This window comes from Heloderma suspectum, chromosome 6, assembly GCF_057233095.1.
Source record: "Heloderma suspectum isolate Gila_16-S chromosome 6, 16-S_ref, whole genome shotgun sequence".
Classification (NCBI taxonomy): domain Eukaryota; kingdom Metazoa; phylum Chordata; class Lepidosauria; order Squamata; family Helodermatidae; genus Heloderma; species Heloderma suspectum.
In genome coordinates this window covers 51245341-51272444 of record NC_139463.1, presented here as the reverse complement: position 1 = coordinate 51272444, position 27104 = coordinate 51245341, and the positions used below count along the sequence as shown (strand labels likewise).

Genomic DNA, 27104 nt, shown 5'->3' with positions numbered 1-27104 from the left:
AGCTGAAGTTTCCCAGGTATTGCAGTAATCCAGAAGACAGGTTATCAGTCAGCATGGATAACTGGCTAGGCTATCTCTGTCCAAGGGGGTATTTCCGCCAGCGATTTACTCCATGCCTGCAGCGTGTTGATAGGGATACATGACGTCGTGGCCATCCAGCAGCCACCCCGGGGCTCATCAGGGAAAAACTGGATTTCCTGAGACTGCTTAAAGTCCGATTAATTTCTTTAAGCTGGGTTCTCTGCGGTATAGTTGCTGGGTGTGCCTTTCACCAAGTCCCCGTTAAAGGGCTGTTTCCTTCCATTGTGCTCAATGAGGCTTGCTCCTGAGATGCAGGTGCATCTGGACTTTCAGGGGAAAGGGGGGAGGGGGAAGCCCCTCATTGCTTGAGCAGGAAGTATGTTCTGTGAAGCATTTTTTTACTGGTCCAGAGAATCTGCTTGTGGAACACTGTTCACAGCAAAGCTGATTCCTTTTAAAAAAATCCGGGTCCAGGTTAGTCTTTCTGAGGAGTATAAGGGCAGTATGATATTGGCAGGTTTATTCTGTTCCTTTTGTAATTACGCCTAGCATGGAGTTTGCCTTTTTTACAGCAGCTGCACATGGGGTTGACATCTTAATTGAGCTGTCCACCACAACCCCAAGATCTCTTTCCTGGGCAGTCGCTGCTAGGTCAGATCCCATCAGGTTATGCTTGACGTCTGGATTTTTTGCCCCAACGTGCATCACTTTGCACCTGCTTACGTTGAACCACATTTCCCATCCGGATGCCCATTCTCCTAGTTTGGAGAGATCCTTCTGGAGCTCCTCACAATCCCTTTTGTTTTTAACCACCCTAAATAATTTGGCGTCATTGGCAAACTTGGCCACTTCAGCGCTCTCCCCTGATTCCAGAGCATTCCTGACCCAGCTGAAGAGCGCTGGTCCCAATACACGGCCCTGCGGGGCCCGCTCCCCCGCCCGGAGAACGCGCCACTCGTTCCTGCTCTGCGTCCTGCTCGTTAACCAGCCCCGAACCCTTAGAGCCGGTCCTCTCGTTCCGGCCAGGCGCGGGCTGCGGGAGCCGCTGCGCGCCGGCTAGCGGCCCCCGGCGAAGCGAGGCCGCCCCGCCTCGCCTCGCCTGCCTGCCGGGCTCGGGCGGGGCCGAGGGGGTCCGCGGCCGGGCCGGGGCGGGCGACGGCGCTCGGTGCGGCCGTTTCCCGCCCGGCCGCCTGGGGGCGGCGCGCCTCGGGACGCTCTGGGCGCGGCGCGAGTGCCCCGCGGCTGCGTGGAGCGGCCCTGCGCAGGCGCGGCGGCGCGCTTCCGCCGTGGGAGGAAGGCGGCCGCAGCAGCAGCAACAGCACATGGCGGGAGCGGAGCGCACCTTCGCCCACCTCGGGCTGGACGCGCGGATCCTCCAGGTACGGCGGGCGGGGCCTCCGCCGCCAGCGCGGCCGGCCGGGGCCTTCCGGCGGCCCTGACCGCGCCGCTGCCTGCCTCCCTCTCTCCCGCAGGCAGTGGGCGACCTGGGCTGGGCCCGGCCGACGCTGATCCAGGCGCAGGCCATCCCGCTGGCCCTGGAGGGCAAGGACCTGCTGGCGCGCGCCCGGACGGGCTCCGGGAAGACGGGCGCCTACGCCGTGCCTCTGCTCCAGCGCCTGCTGCGCGGGAAAGCGGTGAGTCGCGGGCGGGTGGCGGCGGCGGCGGCCTCCGCCCGCCGCCCGCCCTGACGGCCTTTCCCCTCCTAGGCAGCGCCGGTGGCGGCGCAGGCCGTGCGAGGCCTGGTCCTGGTCCCCACCAAGGAGCTGGGCCAGCAGGTGCTGCGGGTGCTCCGGCAGCTGGCCGCCTACTGCACCCGCGATGTGCGCCTCGTCGACGTCTCCGGCCAGGCAGACTTGGCTGCGCAGAGGTGAGCGGCGGCGGCCCGGCGGGGCTCCCGCGGCGGCTCTTCCGTGCGGGGGGAAGCCTCGCGGGGCGGCGCCCCCGCCCCGCCTTTTCGTCTCCGCAGAGTGCCCGGGGCTTTGGGAGGCCGCTGTTGCGCTCGCGCGCGGGAGGTTGGGAGGTGGAGGAGCCGCTGGTGGCACCCTCGCAAGGGCCGCGTCCACCAGCCGCCCTGTGCACTGGGCGGCCGGCTGTGGCTCCAGCAGGCAGCTGTCCTTCTCCAAAGGGCCCTTGCTATATAGGAGGCCGGGGCCCGGGCCTGATGCCAACAGCGGGTGTGATTAGTTTTAATTGTAACTAATTTTTTAAATAGAGAAATGTAGTATTCCATTGATGTTTTAAAATCTAAGCATTTCATTTGTATTTAAAAAAAACAAATGTAAATGTTTAAAAGGTGTTTAAAAAAAACCCGTTGCTTTTCATCCATCCTAGTCCAGCTGGGAAGAGGCCCCTCTGAGCACAGTGCTGCTGTGGCTGAGCTGAGCACCGGGTTGCTGGGGAGGGGGCGGGGGGCGACAGGTCTAGCGGTTCTTGTGAGCTGGAAGCCAGCTGAATGCCAGCTGAGCTTGGCAGCTGTTTTCATTCTAAGGCTCATCCCCAGGACACTTTTGAGAGCTCCCTCAATGCGGTGGGAAGGGGGTCTCACACCAGGCAGGCTTTTAGTCCTGCCCACCACCAGCCCGCAGCCCTCCACAAATGCTTCCTGAGGAAATGCAGCCCTTGTTGACAGGAAGAAGGTTCCCTCCGTGTTGTAGACGGTGCAAGCGGGGACAGTGTGGAGAGCGAGAATGAAGACGAAGTTGCGAGGGCCAAGTTGGATGAGCAGGCAGAGCGGCTTGTGAGGAGGGGAGGGCACCCCATTCTCCACCAGGTTGTAAGAAATAGTTTGGGGAGCCCTTCTGGTGAGAGGTCCCCCACAGAAGGGCATCTTGCTTAGGGACTCTCCACCCCAGAGGCTTTTCTGAGTGGGAAGAGGGAATGGAGCTGCGCTGCAGTCAGTAGGGCTCAGCTGGGGGAACCCTCGAAAGCCCTTTCTAGAGGAGAACTGGGGTTGGCCTGTTGTAGCACAAACAACAAGTGGAGTCTTGTGGCCCTTTAAAGACAAATGCATTTTTCCTGCCATGTGCTTTCATGGACAGTGTCCACTTTATCGGTTACGGGGGGGCTCTCATCTCCTTTCTCATCAGAAGCTTCTGCTTATTACTAACAAGGTGACTAGCAACATTAGGAATGGGGTGCCCTTCCAGGACTGGCTGTGGTTGGATCTGTGCACACACGCTCACCCTGCCCCAGCATTCCTTCAAGGACAGGCCCTTGTCGACTTGCAGACCCTGGGCTTTGATGTCTCTGGCAAGAGTCCTTCCAGTTCTGCCTTTTTGTTTCAGACCCCTCTTGATAGAGAAACCAGATGTGGTGGTGGGGACCCCATCTCGGGTCCTGGCTCACTTGCAGGCCCAGAACCTGAGCCTGCAGGACTCCCTGGAAATCTTGGTGATGGATGAAGCGGACCTGCTGTTTTCCTTTGGCTTTGAGGAAGACTTGAAGAGTCTGCTCTGGTGAGTTTGTTCTGGCTTTGAAGGACTGGGGCCTACCTATGACTTAGAGAAAGGTGGGGAGACTCACAAGAACTCCTTGCGGTCTTGGGAGGTACAGCTACTCAGGCCTTCGGCTTGCCAGGAACATCTGGGAAGAGAGTACAACAGCCGACTTCCTCTGTAGGTCAGATGGACTTCCCTGGTGCTGCTTTTGAGCGTTTGTTAAAAGTGGTTCGGAGACAGCGGGAGCTAGGCATTGGGCTTGCCCCTGTGGCTCATGGCCCATAAAATATCTTGAAGGTGGCACTGGCATATCATGGGCTCCCGCAATGTAATGCTGTGGTCCCAGCTGTGCTGGTGGCCACATAACCAGTTAACCATAACCAAAGCAACACCAACACGGAGTTTGGATCTGTCCATTCATGGATCCAGTCGATGCATGGGGATTGGGAAACTCCTCCATTAGGTCATCCCTACCCTGCACTCAAGGCAGTCTGCCAGACGCAGGGTTACCTCCACACCTCCCACTGAATGAGCTTCAGCAGCGCTGTCAACAAGACCTGAGCAATTGAGAACCTCCCAAGAATCCCTGCGCATGGGCTCAGATCAGCTCATGCTATTATTTCACACACACACACTGCTGATGATTTCCCTTTTAATTGTGCAATGCAAAGGGAGGGCTGGCCATGCAGCAGAACCTTCTAGATAGCTTTCAGTGTGCAGGCCCATGTGACACACACGGTTGTGTCTTTCTGCCCTCCAGACCTATCTTGATGGAGAAGGGAGGAATCGTGATGCTACAGCTACACTATCTCTTCTCGACCATCCCAGAGTGCAGGGCATGGAATCATGGGCTCAAGTTACAGGAAGCCATATTCCGGCTGAACATTAGGAAAAACTTCCTGACTGTTAGAGCAATGCGACAATGGAACCAATTCCCTAGGGAGGCGGTGGGCTCTCCCACACTGGAGGCATTCAAGACGAGGCTGGACAGCCACCTGTCAGGGATGCTCCGACTTGGATTCCTGCATTGAGCAGGGGGTTGGACTCGATGGCCTTGCAGGCCCCTTCCAACCCTGCTCTTCTATGATTCTATGACTATTTTAGCCCATAGCACAGAGCTCCAGGAGGCAAAATGGGAGAGGCAGGTTCAGGCTCTGCCAGGGTAAAAGCAAGGCCAAGCTCATCTTCGGCATGCTTGGCCAGTGTCAGGATAACATGATAGAGACAAAAGAGGGAATTGCCACGGCTCGAACTCATGCTACACATGCCACAGGGCAGCTCCCTGGCTAACAGATACACCATGAGGCATTTGTCTGTCCCCAAGAACCAGCCACACACACCAGGGCCAAGTCATGCATGAGGCACACTAGCCCAGCAGAACAGCACTGGTCCTCCCACCCAGGAAATCCCAGGCTTGTGCCCTGGAAGTTACTGCCCCAAAAGAATATTGTCCATCCCCCCAACCCCACCTCCCTGTTTCCAACTGGCTGCCCCAGTTATCATGGTGGCTGTGACAAGACTGCTTGTGCGCTCAGAGGAGCTGTCTCCTTGACCTCGCTGGAGTTCGGTTGGCTGAAGGGGGGAGCCATGGGAGACTGGAATTTGCTGGGCCTCCCTTCCATTGCAAATCCCATCCTGGCAGGACCAGCTCTACCATTAGGCAGTTGAGGCAGTGGTTTTGGGTATCATGAAAGGGCAGCAAATTTGTTGATGCTGTTCTTTTACTACCAGAGAGGGGAGGAGCCCTTGTGGATTTTCTGCTTCAGGTGCCAAAATAACTTGATTGTACTTGGGCACTGTGTATTTTGACAGGGGCAGGGCGATTTGTTGCTCTGCCTCAGCAAAACGTCTTGGGCAGTCTTGCTGAGGTGAGCAAGAATTAGGGTGGTTGGAATGAATCCCTACCTGCTAACATCCAGCGACAGGGAAGTATTAGCTGGGGCAAAGTACAAGTGTGAATTGAGCAGGTAGGCAAAGTACAAGTGTGAATTGAACAATTGAACCCCATCACAAGAAGGGGGTTCTGAAAGAAAGACCCATGGATGTGATGGCTCATCTCCTCACACCAGCTGGATGCCTGGGCCTTTGAACATCGCACCACAGGTTGCAGAATAGTAGGCATGGTTTACCCCACTGCACCTTGTCCACACCCCCTTGTCCACGCTCATTACATAGGGGTGAAACCACAACTATTCATCATGCTGCTTGCAAAGACACCGTGGGGGTCCAGTGAAAGGTTGACAGCTCACAAAAGAAAAAAAAGTGCAGCACTAAGCACAACCCAACACCTCAAAAGAATACTGTAAATACATTTTAATAAAATAGTTAATGTTCTTATAAGATCTCCAGGGACGCATCTTCGTCATTGTTTGTTAATTTTATTGCATAAATTAAATTTATGCATCGTTTTCCACTACAAAAAGCTTTCTCAAAGCAACTTATACAATACAGAAATCCAAAGTGACTATAACAGGGAACATCTCTTCCCCCGGCAATATAAATCATAGTTTATATGAAATTTAATAATACAAATAAAAATAAATACCATAAAAATGTAACGTAGAAACAATACAGTATGAAAGGATATTAAAGCGATGCATTCTTCACTGCTCAAGAATGCAGTTCTCATTTGATGCCACCTAGTTTTGGCTTCCATTGGAATGACACAGTTGTAGATTTGCCCGTGTCAGTGCATCTTTGCTCTGCCCCCAGTATGGTTGAAGGGAAGAACTTCCATGGGGAGGATACACTAGGTACAAATTGTCCTCTTCGATGTGGTGCTCCACTACAAACGCTGGGGCCCACTTCATGTGACTGTGGCATATTATATTTGCCTTTTTTAACTGATACTTGGAAACCAGAGAAATCCAGGATTGAACTTGGCCACAAGTTGGGAAATGGGGCACCCTTGCTAGAGGGGAAGAAGCTCAGTATGTTTGCAGTGGTGGTTGCAGTGCTGTGCAGCTCATGTGTTCTCCTTGGAACTGTTTTGCCATGACCTGTGACAATCGTCAAGACTGAGTGGGCTACTGTTGGTTTCCAAGCGTGGGACACGATGGCCTTTGATTTGGCCTGCAAGGCCAATTCTTGTGACTTTTTATGTGATTTTGTTTCATCTCCAGCCACTTGCCCAAGATCTATCAGACTTTCATCATGTCCGCTACCTTCAATGAGGATGTGCAGGCACTGAAGGAGCTTGTGCTGCACAACCCTGTAAGAGGGGGCAGGCTGTGGGATGGCAGAGGCAAGGTCATTGGGCTGGGTTTCCCTTGGCCCATTGCCTTGGGACAGAGGCTCTTTGCAGAACAGCAGTGGTCTGTTGTCTGTGAATTGTTTCCATGGTTGACCCAGCCTCTTAGGATCTGTGGCCAAGGGAGGGAGGGAGGGAGGGAGGCGGGGAGGGAGCAAAGTGCCTGGGGAACAGTCGGAAGGCAGGTGTGTCTGCTTCCCCACATCTCCTGTGCAGGTGACCCTCAAGCTGCAAGAGTCACCGCTGCCAGACAGCTCCCAGCTGAGCCAGTTCCAGATTCAGTGCGAGACTGAAGAGGACAAGTTCCTTCTGCTTTACGCGCTGCTGAAGCTTTCGCTGGTGCGGGGGAAAGTCATCCTCTTTGTCAGCACGATTGAGCGCTGCTACCGCCTCAAGCTCTTCCTGGAGCAGTTCAGCATCCCTGCCTGTGTGCTAAATTCAGAGTTTCCTGTCCAGTCCCGGTGAGCGTTGGCGGGCCTCAGCTGCACTTGAGAGTCCTGGGAGGTGGGAAGGGGAGCTGCAGTGCAGGGGCGACCTGGCCTTGTGAAGCGAACGCTTGGTAGGGGCGAGCAGGCCGCTTGTGCTGGGCCTGCCTGAGCCCTACGTTTGGCAGCTCACGTCCTGCCAAGCTGGCGCTCGGAAGCTTTGGGGGCGGTGTGAGGCACAGTGACCTCTGGGTCCTGCAGGGGAGCTGCAGGCAGAAGCTCACTGGCCAGCCCTTCCGTCATCTTTCAGGTGCCACATCATCAGCCAGTTCAACAAAGGCGTCTGCGATTACATCGTCGCAACAGATGAGCAGGACCTGGTGGAGCCGGAGGAGTCGGGAGAAGCGGGGAGGAGGAGGAGGAGGAAGGGCACCAAAGCAGAAAAGTAGGTTTGGCTGGAGAGCCCCAAATACTGGTGGTCATTTAACAACAGACAGTATTAAATCTTTGTTTATTTTATTTTAAATATTCCATCACTTTTCCAAACAAAACCCTTCTCAAGGCAGTAAAGCTATAAAAGTATTGAGTGTAGTTGACTAAAACAGCAGCATAAAACATTACATTCCAACAAACCAGAATTCTTAAAATGTAGACCAGCATTCAACTAAAAGCAGATGGAAACGCGGGGTCTTCTTGGCCATTTAATAACAGCCAAAGGGGGAGCCAAGTGCATCTCCCCTGGAAGAGTGTTCCGTACGGAAGGGACCACGACAGAAAACAGGGAAGGCCTGTCTCTTGGTCTCGCCAATGTGAAGGACCTTGGTGTGGAGCCTCCGTGGCTGATCTGAGGGTCAGGCAGGTTCATATAGGTGCAAGCAGTCCTGCTGACGGTCTGGTCCCAAATCACTTAGGGCTGCAGAATGCGCTTGGGGCCCACGAGCGGCATTCTCCTTGGCTTGCTGGCTGGGAGAGAGCAGCCTTGCCCGCTACTTACCTTTCCGCTGCTTCCCTGTCAGGGGCAAAGACCAGGAATACGGAGTCTCACGGGGTCTTGACTTCCAGAATGTCTCTGCCGTCTTCAATGTTGACTTCCCTCCGTCAGTTGAGTCCTACATCCACCGAGCAGGCAGGTCAGTCGCTGGGGTGGGGGTCTTGCATTCACTGACCTGCAAAGCGCCCTATCGCTAGGATGAGGGCGCCAACTCCAGCTGGGCCTCTCAAGAAAGCGCAGCCTCGTGACTTGGCCAAGGTGCACCAGGACTCTCAACATTGCGAGGCATTTGACACAGAAGTTGGATTTTTCTGAATCGCCTCCTGAGTCAGTTTAAAAGGCAACTTGCTCTGCGTGATTTTGGAAACTGTAGGGTCTTTTTTTAAGGTGATGGGATCAGGAAATGTTTCTGTCCTGTGCAGCTCTCTGGCCTGCCTTGTTGTCATACACACCTTTTCACTTTGAACAAGCTTTCTCTGCCCACAACAGTGTGTGTGTGCTTTCCCCAGAGTCAAAAATAGCGCATCATGGACCCTTGTTCTGTAATGAGGGCTCTGCGTTTTTCATCTGAAAGCCCCAAGAAGCCAGCTTGCAAAGATCTGGAGAGTGCCCAGAGGAATGTCTTGGCTCTGAGGCATTGTGCCGATGGTCTGCGCAGGTCTTTGCCCTTCCCCATAACTGGGAAGCAGGCCCATTGGCAGGGTGTCAACCTCTGATGCACCTCTTGTGAGGACCTTTGTCTTTCATACTTGAAGAGGGAGGAGGAGGAGGATAGATGCACTGGGACCTGAGCTGTCTTCGAGGGAAGCCAAGCAGCAGAAACCTCCTGGACAGGTGGCAAAGTTGAATTGTGAAATTCTCAGATATTTCATTCTGGGGACGGGGCTCACATCCCCAAACCCCTGGGGGCCACATCCCAGGCTGTGGCTGGAGAGGCCAGTCTGCAGGGTAGCGCTTGCCGGATGACGACTTCAGCGCCCTGCATGCGCCATCTGCAGCTGCTGGTGGCCTTGTAGTCCTCAGCTTGTGCAGCAAAGGCCCCCATGCAGCCCTGTTTCCTCAGGGACTTCCCTTGCCTCTGTCACTTCAAGGCCATGGGTGTCCCAGACTCTTTGCATGGGCCTGACTCTTCTCTCCTCCCCACTTGCAGGACTGCCCGTGCCAACAACCTCGGCACTGTCTTGACTTTTGTGTCGCCCGCAGAGACTGCCCTGCTGGCCAGGATCGAGGCGGCACTCACAGGAGGTGGGTGTGAGGGGAGCTGCCCAGGCAAGCTTGCCCCAGGGCCTGGGGCTGAACAAGGGAGGGGAGGAGGCCAGCGTGGTGGGTGCACGCAGAGCACAGAGCCACCCTCATCTCTGGCTGATTCAGGGCATCCCTGTGCGGTGGGCAAAGTGCCGTTCTTCAGCTCCAGCTGCGCCCATTTGTCCCACAGGCAGCAATGAAACCACCTTGCAGCCCTACCAGTTCCGGATGGAGGAGATTGAGGGGCTCCGCTACCGCTGTCAGGTTAGGGGGTGCTGTGGACATGGCACTGCTGCGCTGAGAGGCAGTGTGCTCTCTTGCCAGCGAGACGCGTCGTGGCCCAAGCCGGCTGTTCCGCGTGCCCTGAGCCACTTGTGGAGCCTGGCCCCGAGGTCTTGGTGTGGACGAGGGAGGGAGGGCGGGCTGCATGGGCAGTTCTGGCCGGACCGTTCCCATGGGGTCCTCAGCGCTGACCCTTTGCACAGGGGCAAAAAGCCCTCATGATCCAGTGGAAGCCCCCTGATAGCCCCTTGAGGGAATCTAGAGGGAATCTGGGCTGAGGGAGGGATAGTTGGGGAACTACTCTAAAGCAGGCAAGTGGCAACTTGCACATTTTAAGCATGGGGGGGCGGGGTTGGGGGTGCAGTAGCCTGCATCAGAGGGGCTGTGTCCTCTCCCCGCCCCCACCCAGATATTTCAGCTATAGTTGGGGTTGTGTCCTTGTGGTTAGAACACGTCCCACACAGTAAGTGCATTGCCAGACACTGCTGAGCCCCGGTGCCATTCCTTACTCCCAGGACGCCATGCGGTCAGTCACGAAGCAGGCGATCAAAGAAGCTCGGCTCCGTGAGATCAAAGAGGAATTACTCAACTCTGAGAAACTGAAGGTATCTTGAGTGCCACTACAGGAGGAGAGGTGAAGGTGCACACTCAAGCTGGCCACCACATCCCCCTTCTCTCCCCCACCCCATGCAGGTTCTTTGGCCCCTTCTGGCAGTAATATGTATGTATGTAGGTACAGTCATGTGAAAAAGAAAGTACACCCTCTTTGAGTTCTATTTTTTTATTAAATGTATTAATCGCCCATCTGGCTGGTCACACAGCCACTCTGGGCGATGTACAAAGTATATAATAAAACAGTTTAAAACAATAATATTCTACAGTAAAAACAGTTTCTAAAATACCCTAACCCACCCCAAATGCCTGCCTGAACAACCACATTTTTAATGCACAGCGGAAGCTCATTAAAGAGGGCATGGCGGAGTTCCCTAGGGAGGGAGTTCCACAGAGTGCGGGCCACCACAGATACTATGGTTTTACGTATCAGGACATAATAAAAATCATCTGGTCCTTAGCAGGTCTTAAAATTAGGTAAATACAACCTCTAATGAACAACAACACATGACATATTACACCGTGTCATCATTTATCTTACAGAAATAAAGCCAACATGGAGAAGCCATGTGTGAAAAACTAAGTACACCTTATGATTCAATAGCTCGTAGAACCACCTTTAGCAGCAATAACTTGAAGTACTCGTTTTCTGTATGCTTTATCAGTCTTTCACATCGTTGTGGAGGAATTTTGGCCCACTCTTCTTTACAACATTGTTTCAGTTCATTGAGGTTGGCGGGCATTTGTTTATGCGCAGCTCTCTTAAGGTCCTGCCACAGCAATTCAATCGGGTTGAGGTCCGGACTTTGCCATTGCAGCACCTTGATTCTTTTGCAGCCATTCTGTTGTGTATTTGCTGGTGTGCTTGGGATCATTGTCCTGTTGCATGACCCAGTTTTGGTCAAGGGACAGATCTACTCTAGAATACTTCGGTATACAGAGGAGGTCATGGTCGACTCAACGACTGCAAGGTGCCCAGGTCCTGTGGCTGCAAAACAAGCCCAAATCATAGAATCATAGAGTAGTAGGGTTGGAAGGGGCCTACAAGGCCATTGAGTCCAACCCCCTGCTCAATGCAAGAATCCAAGTCACAGCATCCCTGACAGATGGCTATCCAGCCTCGTCTTGAATGCCTCCAGTGTGGGAGAACCCACTATCTCCCTAGGTCATGGGTTCCATTATCGTATTGCTCTAACAGTCAGGAAGTTTTTCCTGATGTTCAGCCAGAATCTGGCTTCCTGTAACTTGAGCCCATTATTCCGTGTCCTGCACTGTGGGATGATCAAGAAGAGATCCTGGCCTTCTTCTCTGTGACAACTTTTCAAGTACTTGAAGAGTGCTATCATATCTCCCCTCAGTCTTCTCTTCTCAAGGCTAAACATGCCCAGTTCTTTCAGTCTCTCTTCATAGGGCTTTGTTTCCAGTCCTCTGATTATCTTTGTTGCCCTCCTCTGAACCCTCTCCAGTTTGTCTACATCCTTCTTAAAGTGTGGTGCCCAGAACTGGACACAGTACCTCCAGATGAGGCCTAACCAGTGCTGAGTAGAGGGGAACTAGTACTTCCCGGGATTTGGAAGCGATGCTTCTATTAATGCAACCCAAAAGAGCATTTGCCTTTTTTGCAGCCACATCACATGGTTGGCTCATATTCAGCTTGTGATCGACAACAATTCCAAGATCCTTCTCGCTTGTAGTGTGGTTGAGCCACGTATCCCCCATCTTGCAACTGTGCATTTGGTTTCTTTTTCCTAGGTGCAGAACTTGGCATTTATCCCAATTAAATGTCATTCTGTTGTTTTCTGCCCAGCGCTCCAGTTTATCCAGATAACTTTGAATTTTGTTTCTGTCTTCCAAAGTATTAGCTATCCCACCCAATTTTGTGTCATCTGGAAATTTTCTCAGCATTCCCTGCACCTCCTCCTCCAAGTCATTAATAAAAACGTTGAAGAGCACTGGGCCCAGGACTGAGCCCTGCGGTACCCCCCTCGTTACCTCTCCCCAGTTTGAGAAGGTCCCATTGATAAGCACTCTTGGAGTCCGATTCTGTAGCCAACTGTGGATCCACCGGATCGTTGTTTCATCTAGCCCACTTTGAGCTAGTTTGCTCATCAGGATATCATGGAGCACTTTGTCGAAAGCTTTGCTGAAGTCAAGGTATATGATGTCTACAGTATTCCCACGGTCCACAAGGGAGGTGACTTGATCAAAAAATGAGATCAGATTTGTCTGACAGGACTTGTTTTTGACAAATCCATGTTGGCTTCAAGAAATCACGGCATTGTTTTCAAGGTGCTTGCAGATGGATTGCTTTATGATCTGCTCCAGAATTGTCCCAGGGATTGATGTCAGACTGACTGGTCTGTAGTTCCCAGATTCCTTTTTTTTATCCTTTTTGAAGATAGGGACAACATTAGCCCTCCTCCAGTCATCTGGCACTTCCCCCGTCCTCCATGATTTCTCAAAGAGAATAGACAGCGGTTCTGAGAGTTCTTCTGCCAGTTCCTTTATTACTCTAGGATGCAGTTCATCTGACCCTGAGGATCTGAACTCATTCAACGTAATGAGGTGTTCCTTGACCATATGCCTATCGATCTCAAGCTGCAATCCTGCCCCTTCAGCCTGTACTTCGCCTTGGCCAGGGGGGTCATAGACCCTCTTTTGGGAGAATCATAGAATCATAGAATCATAGAATAGTAGGGTTGGAAGGGGCCTACAAGGCCATCGAGTCCAACCCCCTGCTCAATGCAGGAATCCAAGTCAGAGCATCCCTGACAAATGGCTGTCCAGCCTCGTCTTGAAGGCCTCCAGTGTGGGAGAGCCCACCACCTCCCCAGGTAATTGGCTCAGAAGACTGAGCCAAAGTCAGAATTGAGCACCTCTGCCTTTTCTTTGTCATCTGATATCGTTTTGCCATCCTTATTTAATAGCTGAACCACCATTTCTTTCCTCTGCCTTTTACTATGCACGTAGCTGAAGAAAGCCTTTTTGTTACTTTTAGCATCCCTCGCTAACCTCAGCTCGTTCTCAGCTTTAGCCTTCCTGACGCCATCCCTGCAATTCTGTGCTACCTGCCTGTACTCTTCCTTTGTTACTTGGCCTTCTTTCCACTTCCTATATGTGTCCTTTTTTGTTTTCAGGTCATCGCTAAGCTTTTTGTGAAGCCACATTGGCTTCTTCTGTTGTCTTCCACCTTTTCCTCTTGTTGGAATTGCTTGTGATTGTGCCTTGAGAATTTCCTTTTTTAAAAGCTCCCACCCATCTTGGACTCCTTTTCTCGTTAGCGTCGCTTGCCATGGGACCTTACTGATCATTGTTCTGAGTTTGTTAAAATCAGCTTTCATAAAATCCAGGGTACGCGTTTGACTACACTCGGCTTTTGCTTCCCTTAGAACCAAGAACTCAAGTGCAACATGGTCACTTTCCCCCAGAGTTCCTGTAACTGCTACTTTATCCACTAAGTCATCTCTGTTGGTTAGGATCAAGTCAAGGATAGCCGATCCTCTAGTTCCTTCCTCTACTTTCTGTAGGAGGAAGTTATCCACCACACAAGTCAGGAATTTCCTGGAGGGGCCATGTTTTGCAGAATTTGTCTCCCAACAAATATTGGGGAAATTGAAGTCCCCCATTACTACTACATCATGCTTCCTTAGAGCATTGGTTATTTGCTTTTCAAAAGTTTCATCCTTGTCTTCTCCTTGATTGGGTGGCCGGTAGTAGACTCCGACCACCAGGTTCCTTTTATTCTTTGCTCCATTAATTTTGATCCAGATGCTCTCGATGGGGTTACCAAGCTCCTCCTCCTGTATTTCTGTGCAGAGATATGTATTTTTCACATACAGTGCAACCCCACCTCCCTTTCTGTTCCTCCTGTTCTTTTTGAACAAGTTATATCCAAGTGCTGTATTCCAGTCATGAAAGTCATCCCACCAAGTCTGTTATACCTATCAAGTCATAATTTCCCTCCCGTATTAAGAGTTCAAGTTCGTTCTGTTTGTTTCCCATACTCTGGGCATTAGTATATAGACGTCGAAGACCATGTGCTTCATAGTCTGGCTTTCTTCCTACATGTGTCTGAAGACTATTATTGGGCGCTATCAGAGCTGTTCTCTCCGTTGCAGTGCATGCGCCTACGTCCATTGTTACCCCCAACATTACATCTCCCTTCCCTGTAGGATTCAGTTTAAAGCCCTCCTGATGAAGTTCTTCATGCTGTGGCCAAACACATTCTTCCTATCCTTTGTGAGGTGCAACCCGTCCCTAGCCAACAGCCCATCTTCCAGGAAGTATAGGCCGTGGTCCCAGAATCCAAATCTCTCTCGTCGGCACCACCTTCGTAGCCAGTCATTCACCCAGAGTATTTTTCGTACCCTTTCTATCCCTCTTCTAACTACTGGAAGGATGGATGAGAAAACTATCTGGGCCCCAAAGTTCTTGAGTTTCCTTCCCAGAGCTTCAAAGTCTGACGTGATTTCTTCGTACCTCCACTTGGCGGTATAATTTGTTCTCACATGGATGAGAAGAAAGGGATACCTGTCAGTGGGCTTCATGAGTGCAGGCAGCCTTTCAGTCACGTCTCTAATCCGTCCTCCCGGGAGACAACATACCTGGCGAGTCCATGGGTTTTTGCGACATACTTGGGTCTCGATCCCACGCAGCAAGGAGTCTCCCACTAATACCACTCTTCTGTTCTTCTTGTTGTAGGCCTGGGTTTCATCGCCTCTGTTTGACTGACCTTCAGCCTCTTGCTCACTCTCATGTAGGTTCCCCTGTGATTCTTCCTCTGCAGGCTGCCTTCCAGTCTCATCCGCAAGTACCTGGAATCGGTTCCACAGCTCCACTGCTTCTACTGGTGCAGAGGGGCGTCTAGTTCTCCTCCTCCTAACTGTCACCCTTTTCCAAGGAGTATCCTCTACTCCATTTTTCTTCACCTCGGCATTTCCCACTACCTCATCTTGCTGTTGCTCTTCAAGCTTCTGGTCTTCCCTTTTCTGCTGTAGTTCCCCCATTCTGTCCAAGAACTCTTTGTGTTCTCTTATTCCCCAGAGGGTCAACAGTCGCTGCTCCAGTCCCACTTACTTTTCTCTGAGCATTGCACAGTCTGCCCTTGGGGTGAATTTGCTGGGACGTTCACTCCTGGGAAGATTGGCAACTGTCTTGAATGTTTACCACTTGTGAATAATCTTCCCCACTGTAGAATGATGGATTTTAAATTGTTTGGAAATGGCGTTATAACCCTTCTTCCCAGACTGATGGGCAGCAACAATTGCTTCTCTAAGATCATCGCTGATGTCTTTACTCTTTGGCATTGTGTTAACACACACCTGAATGCTCGAGACCAGCAAACTTCTGAGACTTTGGCTTCTATAGAGGTGGCCACACTTGCTGATGATCAATTAATCAAGGGCATTTGATTAGCAGCACCTGGCTGCTACTTGGCTTCTTCATACCTATAGAAGCAGTGAGGGTGTACTTAGTTTTTCACACATGGCTTCTCCATTTTGGCTTTATTTCTGTAAAATAAATAATGACACGTGTAATATGTCAGGTGTTGTTCATCTGAGGTTGTATTTACCTAATTGTAAGACTTGCTAAGGACCAGATGATTTTTATTATGTCCTGATAGGTAAAACCATAGAACTCAAAGAGGGTGTACTTTCTTTTTTACGTGACTGTATGTATTTATTTGTGACACCTGTATATGGCTGAATATAATAAAATCCCTCAGCAGTTCACAGTAAAAATTAAAATACATTTAAATATGATATAAAAACACAACATTAAAAACACCTCCAACTACAGAAAAAAATAGTAAAATGGAGCAGCTTGATTAATTTACTTACAGGTAATTTAATTTACAGTAATTAATTTACACCCAGGTAAATCCTGGGTGATCAAGTGTGTTTTCAGGAGGCGCTTGAAAGACATCCTGTCTTCTGCCTCCTGAGCTGCATGGGGGAGGGCTTCCCAGCGGGTGGGCGCCGCTGCAGCAAAGTCCGCCATGTGGGCGACATTCCATTCATCTTGGAATGCCCAGCAAAGCCTCCTCTGCTGATTTTAATAGTCACCTGGGCATGTATAAGGAAACACGGTCTGCTAGGTATCCTGGTCCCAGGTTGTTTAGGGCTTTATGTGACAACATCGCCGTGTACGTGGCTCAATAGCTAATAGGCAGCCAGTGCAGTTTTTAACACAGGCGTTATGTGAGCACAGCTCAGTGTCCCAGTGAGCACCTGGCTGCTGCATTCTACGCTAGCTGCAGCGTCTGAATCACCCGCGAGGGCAGCCCCACATAGAGTGCATTGCAGTAGTCTAATCGTGAGGTTACCGGTGCATTAGACCACCAGGGCTAGGCTATCCCTAACCAAGAATGGGTGTAGTTGGCATACCATCCAAAGTTGGGAATGGGCGCTCTGGGCTTCCATTGACACAGATGGATCCAGGACCATCCCCAAACTATGGACCTGCTCCTTCAGAGGGAGGGCAACCCCATCCAGAACAGGCGAACACCCCAAATCCCAGACCTGGGGAGTGCCAGTCCATAGGGGCTCTGTCTTACCAGGGTTCAGCTTCAGTTTATTGGTCCTCTAAGCCATAACCGCATCCAGGCGGTAGTTCAGAACATGCACAGCCTGTCCCGCTTCAGATGTCACAGAGAAACAGAGCTGGGTGTCGTCAGCATACTGGTGACACTTTGCCCCAAACCTGATGACTACCCCCAATGGCTTCATATAGATATTAAATAACATCAGGGACAGGATGGTGCCTTGGTGGCACCCCACAGTTCAGCTGTGGGGCTGAGGTGCAGCCACCTAATGCTATTCTCTGGAAACAACCCCACGAGTATGAGTCGAACCACTGCAGAATAGTACTCCCAACTCACGGAAGCGGTCCAAGAGGATACCATGCTCAGTGGTATCCAAAGCTGCTGAGAGATCGAGAAGAAATAACAGGGTTACCCCCTCTTCCTCTCCCAAAGAAGGTCATCCATCAGGGTGACCAAGGCCAATTCCATCCCCAAACCGGGCCTGAATCCAGACTGGAATGGATCCAGATAATCAGTTTCATTGAAGAGCGCCTGCAGCTGAGACGCCACCACTCTCGAGCACCTTACTTAAGAATGGGGTGTTTGTGACCGGATGATAGCATAGATCTCTGGATCCAGGGAGGGTGTTTTCAGGAGTGGTCACACCACTGCCTCCTTCAAGGCAGCAGGGACCACACCATCACGCAATGATGTGTCCACCACTCCCCTTATCCATCTGGTCAGCCCCCGTGCGGCAAGCTCGAATAAGCCATGGTGGGCAAGGGTAGGGAGAGCATGTGGTGAGTTGAACAGATGCAAGCGTCTTGTCCACTTCCTCGGGCTCCAAAAACAAATTGATCCCACGAAGCAGGATAAGACGCACTGGACATCTCAACCGACACTGCATCAATAGCAATGTTCAAGTCGCATGAAGGTGAGCGATTTTATCCTCGAAGTGTCTTGCAGACTCATCACAGCAGACCTCCGAGGGTTCCAGTATTGGATTCACTGGGTTTGTTGTAAGCAAACCCTGAACCACTCAGAAAAGCTCAGCTCGAGGATGCAGTGGAGGTGGCAAAGTAAACCTTTGGTGCCTTCACCGCCACACAGGCACAATTATATGCTCTTACATGTGTTCAATCCCCTTCATGACGATTTTCATGCCACTTGTACTCCAGCCGTCTTCTGACCTGTTCCATTGTCCGGAGCTCCTCAGTAAACCAGGGAGCCTTCGGAGCTCCACAGCGTGGAAGAGGGCGCTCGGGAGCGATTGTGGCAATGGCCCTTTGCACTTCGCCATTCCATAGTGTGACAAGGGCCTTGACAGAACCGCCGGTTCTGGCCATTGAAAAATCCCGCAGAGCATTCAGGAATTGCTCAGATTCCAGGGATGGACCATCTTAATGTGAAAAGGGTGTGCCTGGTGCTGCCTGGGCATGCATTTGGGGCAGGTGGTGGGCTTGGAGGGATAGGACAACGGAGGCAGCCGCTCCTCTTGATGGTTTCTCTCCCAGACATACTTCGAAGACAACCCCCGGGACCTGAGCCTGCTGCGACATGACAAGCCGCTCCACCCGGCCGTCGTCCAGCCCCACCTGCGCAATGTCCCAGAATACCTTGGTATGGGGGCAAGGGGTCTTGGTGCTGTGTCTCCTGTCGGAGGGTGGGCAGGGAAAGTACTGGAAGTAGCAGGCCCATAGCTGGGGGCCGCAGGAAAGGAGGGGGGCTTCCTGCCTCTGAGGGTGTGGCAGTTCGTCTGGTGTGGAGGTCACCTCCCCTCCCACTTTGTAATTTTTACTCCCGTTTATGCATTTTTCTTGTACCTTTTGCCGTAGAAAATCTCCCAAGTTCCTGAAGCTGCCACTGTCAGAGTGAGCTGTTGCTTCCGGGGGGGGGGGGGGGGACAAAAGCCAGTGTGGCTCTTGCCTTGTGACGTTGGTTGGAGCGGGGGGGGGGGGGGGCTCTCCTGTTCAGGTAACAGCCAGCAGCTGCCTCTCCTCTTCCCGACAGTGCCTCCTGCCCTCCGGGCCGTTGCTCAGCCCCTCGGCGGCAAGCGCAAGCGGCGGAAGCCACTGCCTCGCAGCGCCAAGGTTTGTGTTCTCCCTGGACTGCCTGAAGGCCAGGACACTCCCCCTCGGCAGGGGCGACAAGCCCTGATTCGGCCCTTGTGACCTCCCCTTCCTGGTGCTCCCTCCCGCCCGCTCTCCTGCTCGGCGCGCCCGCCTCTGTCATTCTGGGCATCTGTGCTGCTCTCAAGGGCAAACCACGCCTGTGGCCTGCTGTTGGCTGCCCTGCTGCTGTGGGGCAAGTCCTCCCTTGCTCCTCTGACCGCCCTGGCTGTGGCAAGGGGGGCTCATCCTGCCCATGCGGGGTCCGCGGTCCAACTCTCGTGACACTTGGTGGCTTCCCGAGGCATTCAGGAGCCAGAGTTGGCTGCCTTCAGTAAAAGAGCCAGTGAGGGTTAGTGTGTTGAGCTAGGATAGGGGAGACTCCCTGGGTGACACTGGGCCAGTTGTACTCTCAGCTAGCCTACCTCACAGGGCTGTTGTGAGGGGGGAGAAGCATGTGCCACCCTGACCCTGGAGCAAGAGCAGGATAAAAGTAGCAAGTGAAAAACAAGAGAGGAGACCTCTTCCAGGTGGGGCGCTTGGGCCGCCCCCTCATGTTTGCGGCACTCCTGGTGCGGCCGTCCCATGTGCCAAGCATGGGCCCCAAGTGCCGGGAGCAGACGTGGCCAGCAAGCTGCTCTGGTGCTGTGGGGGCAAATGCCCAAGGAGCCAGAGCCTCCATCGGAGGCAGCTGGTGCCTAGCGCTTTGGAGCTGTGATGGGGGGCAGCACCGTGGTCACCTGAGTCGCCTCCAGCTCTCACCTTCGCCTGTTTCCTCCTTGCAGGGCCAGCAAAACCCACTTTGCAGCTTCGAGTCCAGAAGGCAGAAGTCGTGGACCTCGGCCAAGAGGCAGAAAGGCCCTGGGATGCCCAGGCCCTAGCCCGGCCCCGAAGAGGCAGCACCGTTTACATGTGGATTGGGGAGGGGTGATCTGCAGAGCGGCCCTCTTCCACCCCCAGTTCAAGCTGGGACTGTGCTTTTTGCCAGAATGAAAAGCTCTGAAGATGTGTTTGTGTCTGGCTGCAGTCACGTAGCTTTGCAGGGACTTTCCCCTGCTCCCTCTCTCAGAAGGAAATTAAAGTGGCTGAGCCCCATTCGTGTTCCCAGCGCTTTAAGGCACTGAGTGACTTGTCTGCACTACCCAGTCTTCTGTGCCGTGGATTTTGAGCTGCTTGTGGCCTGCGCTGCCTTGGCGCTGCTGCTGGATGGGGCGGCGGGGCTGTGTGCGCCATGGGCCTGCCTCTCTGGGCCAGAGCCGGACCCACTGTGCTCAGCACCTTCTCTCCGGAGCCCCTCTGGCGGCTTGGGGAGGCGGATGCAGCCCTTGTAGGCAGAGGCCTGGGCCCCTCTTGCTGCGCCTCTGTGTGAAGCGCTCTGCTCGGCCAGGCCCTGCTGGCGCCGTGGGGACTCCTGGCCGCTGAGGCCGCGCCTCTGCAAGGCCAGCGTTCGCATCTGCCCTGTGCCCCTCCCTGCTCTTGCTGTGGTGCCCCGTCATCCACGCCAGCTCAGCTGTTTTCTGTAAGTTACGCTGTCCCTTGTGATGCCAGCCGGGGCTGTTCCTCGAAATGATCCTCTGTGCCTCTGAGCAGACGGAATGGAGAGTGTGTTCGTGCGCTGCCACCAGCCCTGCGCCAGGTGCGGCCCCCTCCCGCCCTTCGCCTCTGGACCCCCACCGGCTGCGTCCCACCCCGGCCTTTGTCCTCTGGGTCCGCAGCACGCCGAGCCAGAGGGCGCCTCAGGTCAGCGCAGGTGTGACGACAGCAGCCTTTTGCCTAGATTTGATCTCGTTCCTCCTATCTCCGAGGCCATCACTGGTCGGCGTCTAGTCGCTGGGGGAGCTCCTCTTGCAGCTGGGCTGAGGCATTTGGGCTTGGTGCAGCCCTCAGGCCAGCCCGCCGCCAGTGCGTGTGGTTGGTGGACTATTGCCCGGGCTCTTGGCCTTATCAGGCGTCAAGGCCAGGCCAGGATTGTAAACCTTGAGGAGGCTGGATAACAGGTTCAGGGCGGAGACAGTGGGCTTACATGACGTTGCACACCAAGGATCAGGCAAGTGGGAGGGCTCTGCAGGCCCCTCGACAGCCATGGACAGCACCCCGGCGTCCTGCCCCTGCCTGCACGCCCCACACAGCTGCCCCGCCCTGCTTCACATCGCATCTCCAAATGTCACATAGCAGTAGCTGCCATGGCTATTCCCCCATGGCGTGGACGTGGCTTTGTATTTACTAGTGAGGGCTGTTGGGACTTCTCTGTGGGAGGCACTGCCTCTGAGCATCAGGTTCGGGCGGGGGGGGGGGGGAAAGCAGGATCATAAGGAAAGCAGGATGGGGAAAGGGACTTTATCTGGCTTTCAGGCAGCATCTTTAATGCCTCATCTGGTTGTTTCTTGTGAACTACAGATTATGGGCTTTCCAAGTATTTAGTTATCCAGATTAAAGGTTTGGAGTAAAATGCACCCAAAGGAAGTAGTTCTTCCCCTGGAATTAAGCCACAGTCATTTCGGTTTGCTGAGGAAGCAGAAGGGGAGGCCACACAGCTGGGCTCTCTGTACTGCTGCTTGGTATCTGCTTCCTGGATTGCTGGTGCATCTGGAAGGAAGAACAGTCTGAGCCTGGCTATTCCTCCCTCTTCTGGCTTTGCCGGATCAACAGTCAGAGGGGTATTCAGATGGTCAACGGAGGAAACAGTGCCACATTGGCAGTTTCCCCTGCCGCTGCACATGCCAGTTGCGCAACCGAGATCCCCTAGTTGCATGCGTTGCGTCGCAGGTTGCCATGTCATCCCAACCTGGCAAGCAGCGTGGCCATGGCAACTTTTCAGCCACCCTACAACCCCTACTGCAAGCCATGGGTTGTAGGGTGGGTGAAAAGTTGCCACAGCTACACTGCACGCTATGTTCAAGCAACACAGTAGGCTGTGACACAGCGTAGAAGTCAGGGTAATCCCGTTCTTTCCCCCACTGACCATCTGAACCTAGTCAGAGAGAAGCCCCTGAAGAGGCCGTGCCTGGTCGTCTTGCGGGGGCAGCGTCCTCTAGCAGGAAGCTGCACTTGCCCAAAACGCTTGTCTTGCTCCTGCAAGGTTCTTCTGTGTCAACTATTTTGGGGGTGGGGGGTTGAATGAGTCGGTTTGCATTCTGCCATTATAAGCAGACAGTTGGGGTGGGGGGAGGACAGTAGGTTAGAATCATAGAATAGGTTATGTGGCTTGTACTGAGAAAATTGCTCAGTGGACTGATCTGAAACTTGGCAGTGTAGGAGAGGTCTGCTGATTTTGAGGTAGAATGGGTAAGAAATTACTTATTTATAGGAGTTTAACATTTGAGTAGCCTCCAGCAGTTTGACAGGTATTGTGTAGTATTTCCCCCATGGACTTAGATGGGGCTTACTTTGTAGTAACGTTTCTCCATTTTTACAGCACCTTTTGGAGAACTGTCAGATTAGGTAAGGTAGACAGGGTAGTATGTGCAGTGCTCCAGAAGAAGTATAAGTAGGCTGACCATATTTCCTCGAGACAAAAACAGGATATTGGGATGACAAAAATGGAATGGGGTTATATAATATTCCGTAGTCATGAAAAAGTAAGACAATAAAAGTTTTATTACATGATCATATTGAGCTAACATTCTTCAGTGACAGAACTCATACAAAAACTTAGGTAGTCGTAGAGGATTGTATTTCACCACAATCGTGCCATGAATATTTCTCCGATGAAGTAATCTTACTCAGCAAATTTCGGTCTTTCAACACCTTATCATAAAACTTCTCACACTCCATGGCACAATTTTGTTTTACAACTGACATAGCCCTCATTGTCTTAACACTTAATCTAGATTTCTCCTTTGCCACATACAGTTCATAACAGAAAATATTCTCTTGACAGGTGCTGTACTTCCTATTGTGTACTACACAATATCACAAAAGAACTGCAGGTCCCTTTGTTCTCTCTCAGGCCATAAGAGACCTAAAAAACAACCAAAACTCACCGCAAAAGAACATGGAAAGGGGCGCAAATAAATAACACTAATTTATTGCATATACACACAAAAAACACTCATACATATATAAGATACTTATAAAATATCACATGAGCAGGAAACAAATCTGTATGGCATACCACACTGAGCACTCTAATGCTGCAGTGGTCAGACCGCAAAAAATCATAAACATACACCAAAAAGAAAAGAAAAAGGAACACCCCGACTGCTTTCACAAGCCGGTATATGCTAAAGTCCCACTGGAGAGTTCCGCTGTAATAAAAAAATAGCTAACGGCCTGTTGAACCGAAATACGAGTCTGAAAAGTCTGAATCAAATTGAATGTAGGGCAGAAAGAATCTATGGGCGGAATGATGGTAGAAATAACAGCAAGACTCGCCCGCCTGGCTCCCACGTGCTGAACGGGGCCTGGCGACGCCTCTCAAATTCCCCCAACTGCAGACAAGCGAGGGGGTGGCATCTGATCGTCGCTCGCTCAAGACGCCTGGCCCTGGCTGGACGAAGGAAATGGAGCTTCCTCTTTCGTCACACTAGTAGTGTTACTGCACGCATTGATTAGCATAGAGCCTTATGAGAAACTCGTTCAGTTTCTTACAAAAAATTAAAAACTGGACAAAGTTGACATATTAAAATGACGGGACAGTCGGGAAATAGGAAAAAATGGTACTGTCCTGTTTAAAATGGTATGTATGGTCAGCCTAAGTATAAGGTATTTGTAGGTTTTAGAAAAAGTTATTTTTCACCCCACTTGAGCCTATGGAACTCCATAAGGTTTTATTTGCAGGATGGGAGGGGGAACAGAATGGAGATGAAACAACGATCCGGTGGATCCATAGCTGGCTACAAAATCAGACTCAAAGATGAGGGCTATGTCAGTTGTAAAACAAAATTGTGCCATGGAGTGCGAGAAGTTTTATGATAAGGTGTTGAAAGACCGAAATTTGCTGAGTAAGATTCTCAATGAGACCTTCTCAAACTGGGGAGAGGTAATGAGTGGGGTACCACAGGGCTCAGTCCTGGGCCCAGTGCTCTTCAACATCTTTATTAATGACTCGGAGGAGGAGGTGCAGGGAATGCTGATCAAATTTGCAGATGACACAGAAGTGGGCGGGATAGCTAATACTTCGGAAGACAGAAACAGTTCAAAATGATCTCGATAGACTGGAGCGCTGGGCAGAAAACAGAAGGACATTTAATAGGGATAAATGCCAAGTTCTGCACCTAGGAAAAATAAACCAAATGCACAGTGACAAGATGGGGGTTATGTGGCTCAACCACACTACAAGTGAGAAGCATCTTGGAATTGCTGATCACAAGCTGAATATGAGCCAACAATGTGATGTGGCTGCAAAAAAGGCAAATGCTCTTTTGGGCTGCATTAATAGAAGCATCGCTTCCAAATCCCAGGAAGTACTAGTTCCCCTCTGCTCAACACTGGTTAGGCCTCATCTGGAGTACTGTGTCCAGTTCTGGGCACATTTTAAGAAGGATGCAGACAAACTGGAGAGGGTTCAGAGGAGGGCAACAAAGATGATCAGGGGACTGGAAACAAAGCCCTATGAAGAGAGACTGAAAGAACTGGGCATGTTTAGCCTTGAGAAGACTGAGGGGAGATATGATAGCACTCTTCAAGTCCTTGAAAGTGTCAAGGGCTCCTTGGCGGCCTCTTTCAGTCTAATCCAGTAGCCAAGTCCAGACACAGACAAAGGGATTCTTTTCAGAGCTTTTTTCCTTTTTTACAACTTAACAACTCTACTATCAGCGACTATCTATGAGCCGCAGAGTACCCATGCCTTAAGTTGGAACAGTTGGTCCCCGTTTGAAGGAGAATCACTGGCAGACCCTGAACTTATGGGCTAGGGAGAGTCCCTCCCCTTTTCCCTTGGATCCTCTGGGCGCAACCGTTGTTTGCGTGCCAACCAGGCACTACGCCTCCTTTCCGCACCTTCCATTTGGCGCTGCTCCCTGTGTCGGTGTCGCGCGTCCAGCAAGTCTTCCCGCGCTCTCTCACTCCTGGGACCGCTATTTATGTCAGGAATGCCGGTGGGAGGAATCTCTGCCAGCTGTTGGCCCTGGGAAGGATGAGCACGCTCCTCTCCCAGAAGCGGCTGCTCCACCTCAGAATCAGAACTACTCTGGGATTCTAGGCCAGGATCTCTTCTCCATCATCCCGGAGTGCAGGACACGGAATAATGGGCTCAAGTTCCAGGAAGCCAGAGTCCGGCTGATCATCAGGAAAAACTTCCTGACTGTTAGAGCAAGATGACAATGTAACCCATGACCTAGGGAGGTGGTGGGCTCTCCCGCACTGGAAGCATTCAAGATGAAGCTGGACAGCCATCTGCCAGGGATGCTCTGACTTGGGTTCCTGCATTGAGCAGGGGGTTGGACTTGATGGCCTTGTAGGCCCCTTCCAACCCTACTATCCTATGCTTCTATGGAGTGAGAGTGCAGCCCTTTGGTGAAAGGGCAGCATCTCGACCCCTTCTGATGCTGTTGATCAACTGCAGGACATTTCTTTCTGTGGAGATTGCAAGGAGAGAGCGGGAGACAGGCGGACTTTTCAAGGAAGGCTCTGCCTCCCTGCCCCACCCCACCCCCAAGTTGCCAGACAGGAGATGCTGGAGAACCAACTGCTGGTAACTAGGGATGACGGAGAATTTCTCCCCGAAACTTTGGAGGGCCAATTGCCAACGTGTTCGGCCCCCCGAACAAGTTTCAGGGAGAAATTCTCCGCCCCCCGCCCCCCCCCCCCCCGGGATGGGACTTACCTTTGCCGAATGTCCCTCCCAGCGGCGGGTCTGGCCGGCGGTTCGGCGGGTGTTCGTGAAGGGCGGGAGCGGCAGCCGGTCTTTTGACCGGCTGCCGCCGCCGCCATTCCAATAAAAGAAAAAAAAAACACCCCCGTGATAGGCTACGTGATGATTAACGTAGCCTATCACAGCTAGATTTGCAAAGTCAGCCGTGATAGGCTACGTAAATCGTCACATAGCCTATCACGGGTGACTTAAAAAAAAAAAACGCGTACGGATAATGGCGGCCCCCATAGGGAGCCGCCATTCCCGTTCCTTATTTGGTCGCTGTAGTCTACGTAAAGATTTACGTAGACTACGGCGAAAATAAGGGCAACACTATTTGCGTTGCCCTTATTTTCGCCGTAGTCTACGTAAAGATTTACGTAGACTACAGCGACCAAATAAGGAACGCGACTGGCGGCTCCCTATGGGGGCCACCATTAGCGTACGTGCTTTTTTTTTTTTAAAGTCACCCGTGATAGGCTACGTGATGATTAGCGTAGCCTATCACGGCTGACTTTGCAGATCTAGCCGTGATAGGCTACGTTAATCGTCACGTAGCCTATCACGGGGGCGTTTAAAAAAAAAACAAACTTTAGAGTTCGCGGCCGGGCGAGGCGGGAAGCCTCCCCCCGGCCTGAATTTCAGCCGGGGCGAGGCGGGAAGCCTCCCCCCCCCGGCCTGAACTTCGTGGGGGGAGCAGCGAAGCGCCTCCCCCCCACCGCGAACAAGCTTCAACGACAGGTAAGTGACTTTCATCCACCCCTACTGGTAACTGAGCTAGAGGCAGGTCCTACGTTCAGAAATAGCCTGTCTTTAAGGAATATCTATTGGACTCCCTTCCCTCCCATTTTTATTGTTTCAAGACTTACTTTAAATAGATTCATTGGGGTGTTTGTTTTGTGTCCTCCCTCCAGGGCTGGCTCAAATTGACAAGGACTGGTTCTCTTTGGTTTCTCACATGGTTGAAATATTTTATTTATTATTTATTTATTTTATTAATCGCCCATCTGGCTGGTCACCCTGGCTGGGTGTACAACAATAAAAACAGTTCATACAATAAAATTCAACATTAAAAACATCACATTTCTAAAATTACCCTAGCCCACCCCACATGCCTGACTGAACCACCACGTTCTTAGTGCTTGGCGGAAGCTCATTAAAGAGAGGGCATGGTGGAGTTCCCTGGGGAGGGAGTTCCAGAGTGGGGGCCAGCACAGAAAAAGTGCTCTCCCTCGTCCTCACCAGCCTAGCTGTCCTGGCTGATGGGACAGAAAGAAGGCCATGAGAGGCTGATCTTGTTGAGCGGCCTATCTGGTGTTGCTGGAGGTGCTCCTTGAGATAGGCTGGGCCAGAACCGTATAGGGTTTTAAAGGTCAAAACCAACACCTTGAATTTGGCCTGGAAAACAACTGGTAGC

The 27104-nt window shown here is 52.0% G+C and overlaps 1 protein-coding gene across 4 annotated transcripts; it reads left to right on the top strand.

Moving 5' to 3' along the window:
• The first annotated feature begins 1307 nt into the window (after positions 1–1307).
• DDX56 (DEAD-box helicase 56) lies at positions 1308–22504 on the top strand. Of its 4 annotated transcripts, XM_084804258.1 has the most exons (14): positions 1308–1400; positions 1494–1655; positions 1728–1888; positions 3306–3476; positions 6581–6671; positions 6925–7169; positions 7444–7578; positions 8150–8263; positions 9275–9369; positions 9560–9633; positions 10167–10256; positions 18301–18406; positions 18797–18876; positions 19680–22503. In XM_084804258.1, exons 1-14 carry the CDS (start codon positions 1344–1346, stop codon positions 19773–19775), a joined length of 1677 nt encoding a protein of 558 aa, XP_084660384.1. In that variant the 5' UTR covers positions 1308–1343; the 3' UTR covers positions 19776–22503. The 4 variants fall into 4 exon arrangements, with proteins under 4 accessions (XP_084660384.1, XP_084660386.1, XP_084660385.1 ...); XM_084804260.1 differs by lacking the exon at positions 1494–1655 and having other exon boundaries at positions 19680–22504; XM_084804259.1 differs by lacking the exons at positions 18797–18876; positions 19680–22503 and adding an exon at positions 18622–18657.
• The last annotated feature ends 4600 nt before the right edge of the window (positions 22505–27104 follow it).

What these genes read in the sequence shown, in the direction of transcription:
- DDX56 (XM_084804258.1), top strand. Translation starts at nt 1,344, where the DNA reads ATGGCGGGAGCGGAGCGCACCTTCGCCCACCTCGGGCTGGACGCGCGG. An exon ending in GCCTGCTGCGCGGGAAAGCG is followed by an intron (nt 1,656 to 1,727) that starts GTGAGTCGCGGG and finishes TTCCCCTCCTAG; the next exon opens with GCAGCGCCGGTGGCGGCGCA. An exon ending in TCAACTCTGAGAAACTGAAG is followed by an intron (nt 10,257 to 18,300) that starts GTATCTTGAGTG and finishes TTTCTCTCCCAG; the next exon opens with ACATACTTCGAAGACAACCC.